Below are 12,354 nucleotides of genomic sequence, written 5' to 3'. Positions count from 1 at the left end.
TTTTATGAGTCAAACTGGAACACATTGTAGCTCTTACATGAATTGGGCTCCCCACCGTGTGCAGATGGGCGACGCAGTGTGGATGGTTTTCTTATTGCCTCCTGAGCCACCTTGTGTTTTCCAGTATCTGTAAGGCAAGGCAAATTTATTTATATAGCACAATTCAACACAAGGAAATTCAAAGTGCTTTACATCCATGAAGATCATAAAAATCACATTTAAATCAATGCAACGTAAAAACCAATCAACAATCAAAATCGGAAATAAAACTATACATAAAAATCGCATTTAATAACAAATAGAATAAAAATAAATTAGGGCTGTCAAACGATTAAAATTTCTAATCGAGTTAATTACAGCTTAAAAATTAATTAATCGTAATTAATCGCAATTAATCGCAATTCAAACCATCTATAAAATATGCCATATTTTTCTGTAAATTATATATATATTCTGTAAAATAAATTGTTGGAATGGAAAGATAAGACACAAGATGGATATATACATTCAACATACGGTACATAAGGACTGTAGTGGGCATTTCACTCTACATTTAAATCTGTCTATGCTGTCCTCACTCCGAAGCGTCTACTTTTTCCAAAGCTAGACAGGTAGTGAACGACGCCTTAATAATTAGACTTCTTCCTTTTTCATCTGATTTATCAATAAAATGGCCTCAAACCATTGTCCTCTTTAGACCGTCATAAAACTACAAAAATAAAAGTACACAAGCATTGCATTAGCAACAACGTTAGCTTAGCACGCTATACAGGTTCACTAAATATAAACAAAAAAGCGTCTCATAAAAATAAAAAATAGAACATTTCGCTTACTAACATAATATTTACATTCTTTACAACAACCATACTTAACGGACAAATCTTGTCCAAGGATCATATAAGCACAACATTACAACGTAGGCGTCATCCCAAGACGTCGTGCAGCCATATTAAACTGGCAAGAAAAAAATAAACCATGTCGCAAAGCGACCACAAGAGTTCGCTGTTAGACAGCACAAAAACCCTTGCTGTAAACTTACCAAAAGGCAGAATACTGTCTGAGGGGGACATGTGCGTTAATTGCGTCAAATATTTTAACGTGATTAATTTAAAAAATTAATTACCGCGCGTTAACGCGATAATTTTGACAGCCCAAGTATTTATATAGCACAATTCAACACAAGGCAATTCAAAGTGCTTTACATCACATGAAGATCATAAAAATCACATTTAAATCAGTACAACGTAAAAACCAATCAACAATCAAAATCGGAAACAAAATTATACATAAAAATCGCATTTAATAACAAATAGAACAAAAATAAATAAATAAAAATAAAACAAAAACTACTACTACTACTAATAATAATTGAAATCAGCAATGGAGATAAGCACAAGAGGAATAGAAAGTAAATAGATTGAAATATATAGACAGTTATGGATATGCAGTGCTAAACAAAAGCGTTTTTAGCCCTGATTTAAAAGAGCTAACAGTTTGAGCATACTTCAGACGTTCGGGTAACTTGTTCCCGAGGTGAGGAGCATAATAACTAAATGCTGCCTCACCCTGCTTGGTTCTTGTTCTTGGAACATGCAGGAGACCGGTTCCAGACGACCTTAGGGGTCTAGATGTCTCATAGGAATCTAACAAATCAAACATGTATTTTGGTCCAAGGCCATTAAGTGTTTTGTAGACGAGCAGTAGTATTTTATAGTCCATCCTTTGACTCACTGGAAGCCAGTGTAGCGATTTCAAAACCGGTGTAATGTGGTCCAGCTTCCTTGTATTTGTGAGGACTCTGGATGCAGCATTCTGTACTAGCTGCAGCTTCCTGACTGATTTTTTTATCAAAACCCGTAAATATACCGTTGCAATAGTCCAATCTGCTGAAAATGAATGCATGCATAAGTTTTTCCATGTCTTGTTGAGTTAGATGCCCCTTAATTCTGGTTATATTTTTTAGGTGGTAATAAGCGGATTTAGTGACGGACTTCAGATGGCAATCAAATTTTAGGTCTGAGTCAATAATTACGCCAAGGTTTCTGACTTGATTTGTAGCTGTAAGTGATATTGAGCTAAGTTGCCTGCTTATTTTTGACCTTTCCTTTTTTTGGCCCAAAAATGATCACCTCTGTCTTCTCCACATTTAACTGGAGAAAATTCTGGCACATCCATTCATTGATTTGATGAATGCATTTACTCAGGGAGACTAAGGGACTATAATCATGTGGGGACACAGAAATGTACAGTTGTGTGTCATCTGCATAGGCGTGACAGGAGATGTCATACAGTTCCATTATCTGAGCAAAGGGAAGCATATAGATGTTGAATAAGAGTGGTCCAAGAATTGACCCTTGAGGGACTCCACATGTGAATTTGGTTCGTTCTGACTGATGGTTTCCGATTGACACAAAGAAATCCCTATCATGTAAATAGGATGTGAACCACTGAAGTATAGTGTCAGTAAGCCCTACCCACTGTTCCAATCTGCTGAGTACTATGTTGTGATCAACCGTGTCGAATGCGGCGCTGAGATCCAATAGTAACAGAACAGATGATTTGCCTGCATCGGTATTCCGACGAATATCATTTAGGACTTTGAGAAGCACGGTCTCGGTCCGGACTGAAATGAGTCAAAAAGATTGTTTTGCATCATGAAAGTCTGGATCTGTTCGAACACAACCCTGTAGAAGAAACAATATGATGTCACTTCATGTCAGTAGACTCAAGGTAAGGAATTTTCCTGATTCGATCACGCGATCAAAAATGGGCCGATCTGGCCTTTTTTCAGAGTATTGGAAATGGGTGGAAATAAGTCGCTACTCACACCAGCTGTGATAACACACAATCACTTTTGCCAAACACATAGCCACAACAAAATGTTCCCACAGCAAATAGATGCTAGATTGTCAGGGACATGACAAAGCCATAACCTTGTACGCCCTGAACTTCAGACCTCAAATCTTGTGCAAGAGACTGCTGTCTGCTGACTGCTTGACTGGACGCTGAGTTATTGTAAAGCCAGATTGTTGATAGTGTTATTGTACAGTTTGTGCCATATGATGTATGTAACTGTACCATGTCTGATTGTGCATCTTTAGGTGTATGGGGGGACTGGAAACTGATAAGCATATACTTCCTCCCGTCTGCCTTTGTCTTCTTCTTCGGTTCCTTCCTTCGGGCAAATCATATCGCATTTGTAATTGCCAATGATTGTCAATGACACCGATGATGACAATAAATCATTCATTCGTTCATTCATTCATTCAACTTGTTCTTGCTTATATCCAGTGTTGTTAATAACGGCGTTACAATATAACGGCGTTACTAACAGCGTTATTTTTTTCAGTAGTGGGTAACCTAATTAATTACTTTTTTCATCTTGGCAACGCCGTTATTGTTACTGAGGACGGAAAGGCATGCGTTACTGTATTGGTCAAAAAGTCTGAGGGAGACGGACTCACCGAGACGACAGAGCAGAGCAGGAGTAGGGAGGAGGCAAGAAAGTTGTGACGCCGAGCAAACGCGATGCTAGGTAGCTCCAATAATACATGTTGTAGCCGATAGCCTACAAACTACGCCCGCATGTTATGGTAGATATGGTAGACATGGTAGATATCACATATACTGTACATAGATATAACTAGATGCAAAATGACAGACATGGCACTACATGAGTTAGTAGACAGCCGCCATCTTAAAGCAGTAGACTTTTTAGGACGGCTCTGTTGTAGAGAACCTTCCTAGCGAACCTAAGTAACTTTTTATCTAAAATACTTCTAAATCGGCAAAATCTTGACTTGAATCTATCTTTAAATGATGAAACAGTTTTAAAACTTTCATATGTCGAAAGTAGAGAGAAGGGAACTAATGCAATAATGGGAGCAATTTTAACAACTTTTAACAGTTGATTCAGGGTAAAGGGTAAATTAAGAAATAAAGAATTGGGCTCGGGCCAATTGTACCAAAAACCTTCACAAAAAACTTCACATAGTGTGGCCAATGTTTTTTTTTTTTTTTTTTTTTTTTTTTTGAGGAAAAAAAAAAAAAGTAATTATCACCAATTACTTTGCCAAGTAACTAATTACTCTTAGATTTAGGTAATTGAGTTACTAACGCAATTACTTTTTGGGAGAAGTAATTTGTAACTATAATTAATTACTTTTTTTCAGTAAGATTGACAACACTGCTTATATCTTGGATAAACAGATTACTCGCCAACACTGCTGTTAAAATTTGCTCCCTCCCAATTTTGAAAGGGACAACTGTGTGTGCCGTGCGTCCTTTTCGTATTGTTCCTTGTGTAAAGAAGTCAGCAGAATATCAGGACGGCATGGGAGAGAGCGAGTGTAAACAATAGCTTGCTTGTACCAAGAGAATGAACTTGCATTCTATTCTGCCTTCTTTTATGAAGTGTGGGAGTTGCTGTCTGTGGGTTCTGGATGTTTTCAATAGCCTTTGTGGTATTGCCGAACTCTTTTGTTTGCTTTGGTCTGGACCTTCTCAACCCAGGTGCTCCTGCTACAAACAAGTAGTTGGGCTCAGCACCTTATTAGCAACCAGGAAGTAGTACTTCCTTGCATTCTGTCGCCAGCAGCAGTCTACACTAAAGACGTGTAAAAACTCCTGAAGCTACAAGTTGCAAAAGTCAAGTTAATCACTGTATGACTCCAATGTTGTCTTTTAACAATCTATTGTATCTCTCTATAGTGCAAAGCCAAGAGATAAAAATGAGGGCTTACTGTCTCACAGGGAACAAAAATGTGAATTTAAGATGACACAGCACCAAATCTTGAATGACAACCCCAAAAAGTGAACATTGGTATGAAAGTTAGAGTACATGGTTTGTTGGTTAACAATTACAACTCTCATATGTGGTTTACATGTACGTACATATATGTGGTTTACGTCGATGACGGCAACGAAAAGATTTCGCCAACAAACATTTTTTTATTTGACGATGACGAGGCAATGAGATAAAAACGTGTTTTGGGAGACTAAAACATAACGAGATGAATGCCAGCTTTCGTCTGACGTGACAAGAACGTGACAAATGCGCAATAGTTTCTGTCACATGTTGACAATGTGTGACATTTTATGTGTAGTTAGCCTGTATCGTAGCAGTGTCTGGTTGTGTGTGACGTTCCGGTGCCAGTGCCCTCTCCAGTGTCCCCATTGCTTATTTTGAGTCACAGACGGTAAGATTTGTTGTCTTATCGTGGCAAGAGAGAATATTCAATGTTGCTTTAGCCTTCAAAGGTCTGTGCTGAGTGAAAGTTCTATTCTATTTCTATTCTATCATCAAGCAAGTAGCATATAGCATTAGCATAGCGTTCGCGTTAGCATTAGCATAGCGTTCGCGTTAGCATTAGGCTAATGCTAACGGCAAGCGTCCTTCTAAACTCTAGAACAACTTTCATTTCTTACAGTTCGTGGCGTCCAAGTGGGTATAATTCATTGAAATGAATGTACTGTTTTCCTGCTCAGTGTGTATTATCACCAAGTTTGCGTTGTTGACGCTACAACATGTGCTCGTTGTCATTCAAAATAGTTGGAAAGCTTTATTTATTTTTGCCAAATTTACAGACAAAAACGTTTTTAGCAAACATAGATTAAAACTACACAAAACAAATAAAATAAATTTGAACGATCTGATGAGCACTGGATTGTTTCTAGTGCGTACCAGAAACGATCAGGTAAACATTAGCATTATATAGCATTTAAGCTAGCAAGTTAGCCAATTGTTCTTTTGTTGTACTTAGATCCTCATTTATTTATTTATTTTAGGGCTGTCAAACAATTAAAATTTTTAATCGAGTTAATTTCAGCTTAAAAATTAATTAATCGTAATTAATCGCAATCAAACCATCTATAATATATGCCTTATTTTTCTTTAAATTATTGTTGGAATTGAAAGATAAGACACAAGACAGATATATACCTTCAACATACGGTACATAAGTACTGTATTTGTTTATTATAACAATAATTAAGAAGATGGCATTAACATTATTAACATTCTCTTAAAGCGATCCATGGATAGAAAGACTTGTAGTTCTTAAAAGATAAATGTTAGTACAAGTTATAGAAATTTTATATTAAAACCCCTCTTAATGTTTTCATTTTGTTAAAATTTGTAAAATTTTCAATAAAAAAATAAACTAGTAGCTCGCCATTGTTGATGTCAATAATTACACCATGCTCACTCATGGTACTAACCCATAAATCAGTTGGACCCAAACGCCAGCAGAGGGCGCCAAACACCAAAAACAAGTAACAAGCGGACATTACATTGTACTGTCATTTTAGTCTGTTTGAGCGGGGCATGTGCGTTAATTGCGTCAAATATTTTATGTGATTAATTAAAATAATTCATTACTGCCCGTTAACGCAGTAATTTTGACAGCCCTAATTTATTTATTTAGTTTTTATCATTTGAGGCTAAGCTCAGGCTCTAGTTGACTCAAAGATTGAATTAAAGCTCAACTACTCAACTGCTGAACTGTCAGATGCGCACCTGAGTTTAGCCTCAAAGGATAGGAAAAAAATACGTACCATAATTTTCAGACTATAAGCCGTTACTTTTTTCCTTCATTTTGAATCCTGTGGTTTATAGTCCATTGCGGCTTATTTGTTGATTTTTTTGGGTTGATATGTAACACATGCCTCCTAGCATGTATTGCAGTGCTACAGATGTAAATAACAATCAAAATACATGTTCTATGTTCATTTTTTATTCAGTTAAAGTTACAGTTGTTTCATTAATGACTAGTTATGGTATTTGGTAACACTTTAATTGACAGCGGCGTCATAAGACTGTCATAAGACCATCATAATTATGACATGACACTATCATGCGCATTACACAATGAGATCTGTCATAAGCATGGCATGTCATCCCGCAAATTATGTCACTTACTCCATTTATGTCCAGCTCGGATCTTTTACATCCATTTAAGAGTTAGATAATTTGCCGGATAACACAAAATGACATCTGTTATAAGCATTCATTAATGCTCATGACAGTGGCATGTCATAATTATGTTTGTCTAATGAAAGTCTTATGGTGCCACTGCCAAATAAAGTGTTACCAAATACCATAGCTAGCAATTAATGAAACAACTGGAACAGTAACTGAAGAAATAATTAGCAGAGAACATGAATTTTGATTGTTATTTACATCTGTAGCGCTGCAATGCATGCTAGGAGGCATGTTGGACAACAACAGTGTTGACAGCAGGTGGCAGCAGAGGTTGACTGTCTCCTCCAAGGGAGCAGCGATGGCCAAATGAAGCTTCTTGAAGCAATAAAGCTTTGCAGCCAATTGGTTCAACGCTTCATGGTGGTTCATTTGTTCTTACGACAGTCGTATGATGCCGCCATCAAATAAAGTGTACCGGTTAATATCTTTGGTGTAGATATCCCATAATACAGGCGGCGGCTTATAGTCAGGTGCGCCTTATCGTCCGAAAATTACTGTAAATGAGGATCTTACAAAAGAACAATTAGCTAACTTGCATAGCAAAAGTCCACTAGCTTAAATGCTATATAATGCTAATGTTTACCAGATTGTTTCTGGTGCGGTACCAAATAGTTTCTAGTGCACACCACATATAAAACTTTTAGTTTATAGACAAGAACATTTTCAGAGTTGTCAACTAAAACGAGACGAAGACTAACACATTTTAAATAGCTAAAATATGACTAATATGTATTTTTGTCCAAAAGACTAAGATAGAAATGAAAAGGGCAGCCAAAAACAACACTGATTCCGAAGAGCATAATATTTGTCTAAAATGCAGCAACCTCTTCCCTGTTTAGATGACAACCCCATAGCAGTCAAAGAGTTCGTCGTGTATTCGCCATGGCTGGTTTTAATGACCAAAATTGGGCTTTGGACAGGAAATGTAGACGTCACCCTTGCAAGCCCCTCTTCTTCTCAATTCCTCACTCACAAACGGTTTATTGTACGAGCCATAAACTGGATTTGGCACAGAGACAACTGTTTCCTACACATTCCTTTTTACACGATTAGTCTCAGTCTTGTTATCTTCAAAGGTGAAATAAATCTCTGAGTCAATTCCTGTGCGGTTAAATGAAAGGCAGGAAGGCTTCACACGGGACCCAACACCCGTAACGTCATCATTGTTAGGATGCCTCTTCACTGACATTCATTGTATTCGCTCTTTGCTTCCCAGCGGGCTAATTGCCCCAACAGGGGGTGGGTGTCAAATAAACGTGTGAATATATTTGGCCTATTGCCCTCATGGTGCACCAGGCCCTAACGAGTGAGCCAGTTAAGGCTATTCATTAGAGAAATCCCCCTGCTGTGAGTTCAGTGGGCCAGAGGCCGCCCTGCCATTGCCTCCTCTTCTGCACATGGTATCTTTGTCATTTGTTAGTAAACACTCTTTGAATCATTTCTTCTTCTTCTGTAATCTACAGATGGATACTAGTGAAATCACAGTGTATTCAATACAACCTGTATGATGTCCTGTAATTAAGGAGTGTTATATAATATAGTTCCGAATTTCAGCAAATAATGTCAAATAATACGTCATGCGTGTAGTTGGGGGTGTAGGTTAGAAAGAGTAGCCAGAATCTACCTAATTGGCTTGCCAAGCCACGCTAGCAGGATTGTAAGATTCAGATTACTTTCTCTTCTTTACATTACTGCTTCATTGTTCATTGAGCACTGAGATAGTCTTAACATTTATTTATTTATTTTGTAAAAAAACCTGTCCTGTTCAGCTGCTTGACACAGAAAATGGGAATCAGTGTCCTGTTGGTCTGAACAGTTATAATGTGTCACATGTGAGTAGGATATACACTGTACTCCCATTCAGTGGCGCCACCAGGTGGTGGCCAGGGGTGGCCAAGGCCACCCCTATAAATTGGTTGGCCACCCCACTAGCCACCCCGCTTGCCAGTATATCGTTAGATTGTTGTAGCATCAGTTATGCATTTCATCCCAAATGAATGCATTTATTTTGTTTTGTTAAATGTAGGGCTGTCAAATTTATCGCGTTAACGGGCGGTAATTAATTTTTTAAATTAATCACGTGAAAATATTTATCGCCACTAACGCATTTGCAGTACGATTCATTCACGCATTGCCGCAAACAGCCTACAATGGCGCCGTTTCACTTATATACAGAGGTAAGAGGCAGAGTGGAGTAAATACAAGCATTCATTGGGGCCGTGCTTATAATTGGCAAAAGCTTTGGCATTTCTCCCACAGCAACTATAAACATTGTGGGAAGCGACGTGGGGAAGAATGACAGGAGTTGATCTTTTTCTTAACACCATGTAGTGTACCCAACGCAGAGAAGATATAGCATTTGCAGCCACCACACACAGTCATGGTTGCACCACTTCCCATCATGCATTCGCGCAGAACAGTTAAGTCGCTACAGTATCATTTACTGAAAGCTCAACAAATGGCAATATTTAGTCACGATATACAAACTCGCATTTATCCTTTAAGAATTACAAGTCTTTCTATCCGTGGATCCCTTACACAGAAAGAATGTTAATAATGTTAATGCCATTTTGTGGATTTATTGTTATAATAAACAAATACAGTACTCATGTAAAGTATGTTGAATGTATATATCCGTCTTGTCTTATCTTTCCATTCCAACAATAATTTACAGAAAAATATGGCATATTTTAGAGACGGTTTGAATTGCGATTAATTACGATTAATTACTTTTTAAGCTGTGATTAACTCGATTAAAAATTTTAATCGTTTGACAGCCCTAGTTAAATGTACACCTTATGCCTAATATATACATAACGCAACAAAACAGAATTGTTGTGGAAATCAAAATGTTGACTGGACAGTTATGGACTATACACATTAAATCATTAGTAACATCAAATATTACACAATACACCAAAGTATACCAGTAGCCGTGTCCTTAAGTCTTTCTGATAGTTTTCCCCTGACCTTTTTACTGCAATAATATAAGGAAAACCTGAAATTATGGCTTATAGTTTTGGCCACCCCAAAATTTTAAGTGGCCCCATCTGGCCACCCCTATGAAAAATTTCTGGAGGCGCCACTGCTCCCATTGTGATTATTCAGCAGGAAGGGGTTATGGGGACGACAGAAAGGAAAATAAAAAAAGAGACGGAGGAGAAGAACAAACAACAGCAAGAAATACATTCAACACCTACGCTAATTGTGCAATCAATAGTTAATTGTATTTCCGGTTAACACAATGTGTGTGTGTGTGTGGGGGGGGCTTATGACAGAGGAGAAAAAGGGGGGGGGGTGATCAGGTGGGGTGGAGCGTACACATATTAGCAATGTGAGGTGTAGAACCCAGTATTATGCAAATGTTAACATCCTATGCTGCCTGATCGCTAATCCTGGCACTGATAGGTAGGCCTATCGCAAAATAAAAAATTTTCGCGTTAACGGGCGATATGCGATATTATTGTGTGTACATCTGCATTTTTTTTTAAACCAATTCACAATAACACACTGAGAATACAGTATAAATTAATAGATCAAGTGCACGTATTTAAACGCGAAAAATATTTACTCTTAAATTCAAAAATACTTTCTAAGAAATCACAACTGAAAACAATAGACCATGCCTCTTACGTAAAAGACAACAATATTAATACCGCACAGAAACACAGAATAAATAAAATGTGTTTTTCAAGGGAAAAAAAAAAAAATTGCACTTAATAACTTAAGCATTGAGGCAAATGAAAACTGTTCCCCTCAAAGCAATGGTGTTCCATAGGGATGCAACGATACAGTTAAGTCACGGTTCGGTACGATTTTTGATATTGGGGACACGATTTTTGATTCGATTCAATACATTTAATGCTCTAAAAAAAAAAAAAAAATATATATATATATATATATATATATTTTTTTTTTTTTTTTGCTAACAAGCAAAAATTAAATTGCCATCATATAAACATGCATTTTAGTGCATAATATTTATGTGCTTACTTCTTACTGATCTGAAAAAAAAATTGTATAAAAGTGCTGAGAAAAATCTTTAGTGTTTGTAAAGTAAGGCGGGGCACACTGTTGATTGCTACAGCTCTCTTAGCAGTTAGGTTTACTACATGAGCAAGACATCCTATTTGTGGTCCGAACCCATCTGTGTCACGTCCCTAATTAGCAATATTTGCAATATTATCTATAGACCCTACCCACCGACGTCACAAAATCACGTGGTCGCTGTATGGTTCCGCCCACTTGTCCGTCATTTTGTGTCTGTATTATCAATGGTCTCAATTGATCGAGCAATTTATAATGCATTTCATGGAAGACCCGGTGCTTTTGGATGCCGTAAACTCACTTGATGCGTTGCATAAAAGGCGTTATGTGGAAAAGCTTCAGTTTATCCATTGGCCAGATCCATATTTGATGCCTAAATCGATGTTTTTCGACCCGCTGTCTCCGCCGTATTTGCCTGACATCTGCTACCCTGATATTTACAACTATCTTGTCCACACAAAATCAGCCTATTCTCACGAAAGTTTGAAAAACTTTAAGAGCTTGGAGGCTTATAAATACTTCGTTGCTGGTTGGGTGAAACAGGTCCTTGTCCACGAAAATTCGGCAGGAATCTATCTTGTGCTTGGAAAGGTGAGTTACGAAATTTTCAATTCAAAATCTTTTGTTATTGCTAACATCCACTGTCAAGTCTAATGTATTTCATGTCGTTTGTCAATGGAGTTAGGGCTTTTAATGTTTATATGGTTTAGCGATAGCACTCTCACTACATACATACGTGTATGTTGTCGGCGATTAGCCTCGCAATGATCTTAATTGTGGTTGTCAGTCCAAAACCCTCTAAATATATATTAAATGCATCTTACCAGATATAAAATGACATAATCTGTGGTAATCGTTTGGAGCCCAGTTTTCTCGTCGAATTGCAGCAGACCATCTCGCTCTCTTCTCTCCGGGTCTCTCGGAATCCGGTAGAACTTCAAGTCTCTCCGTCTTCTCCGTCTATCTTCTCTGTTATCGCAACCGACCGCCAAACACGCCTTCACCATTTTGATTATTAATGTTAACGAGCAGAAAAACACGTCGTAAATAGGAGGAATGTACGTAGCCGTAACAGGGAAACATGATGTGTTGACGGACAACTGGGCGGCACCAGTCAGGAGGAAGGAGTTGTGACGTCACGTGGGTAGGGTCTATAGTCACTGGTGTGGATTGATTTGGCCTTCTTAACTTCCATTCAGTCATGACAGTTTAGAATTCATCGATGTAGTATATGGACTACGTGTCCCATAATAACTTTGGGCTCACGTAGCCAATGGCATGGGACGTAGCACATCTAGTTTGCTATTTCATGATATCTAGTGTGT

The 12,354-nt window shown here is 37.8% G+C and overlaps 1 protein-coding gene across 4 annotated transcripts in view; it reads right to left on the bottom strand.

The window, feature by feature from the left end:
* Positions 1-12,354, bottom strand: part of emid1 (EMI domain containing 1) — a 184,793-nt gene that overhangs the window by 50,530 nt on the left and 121,909 nt on the right. For all 4 annotated transcript variants that reach the window (XM_057831311.1, XM_057831312.1, XM_057831313.1 and 1 more), the window contains one exon: positions 38-127. In XM_057831311.1, coding sequence (XP_057687294.1) covers positions 38-127 — 90 coding nt within the window. The remainder of the gene's footprint in view (positions 1-37; positions 128-12,354) is intronic.

Source organism: Corythoichthys intestinalis, chromosome 3 (genome assembly GCF_030265065.1).
Source record: "Corythoichthys intestinalis isolate RoL2023-P3 chromosome 3, ASM3026506v1, whole genome shotgun sequence".
NCBI lineage: Eukaryota > Metazoa > Chordata > Actinopteri > Syngnathiformes > Syngnathidae > Corythoichthys > Corythoichthys intestinalis.
Note: the sequence above shows the minus strand (reverse complement) of the source record. Positions and strands in the feature narration are given on the sequence as shown.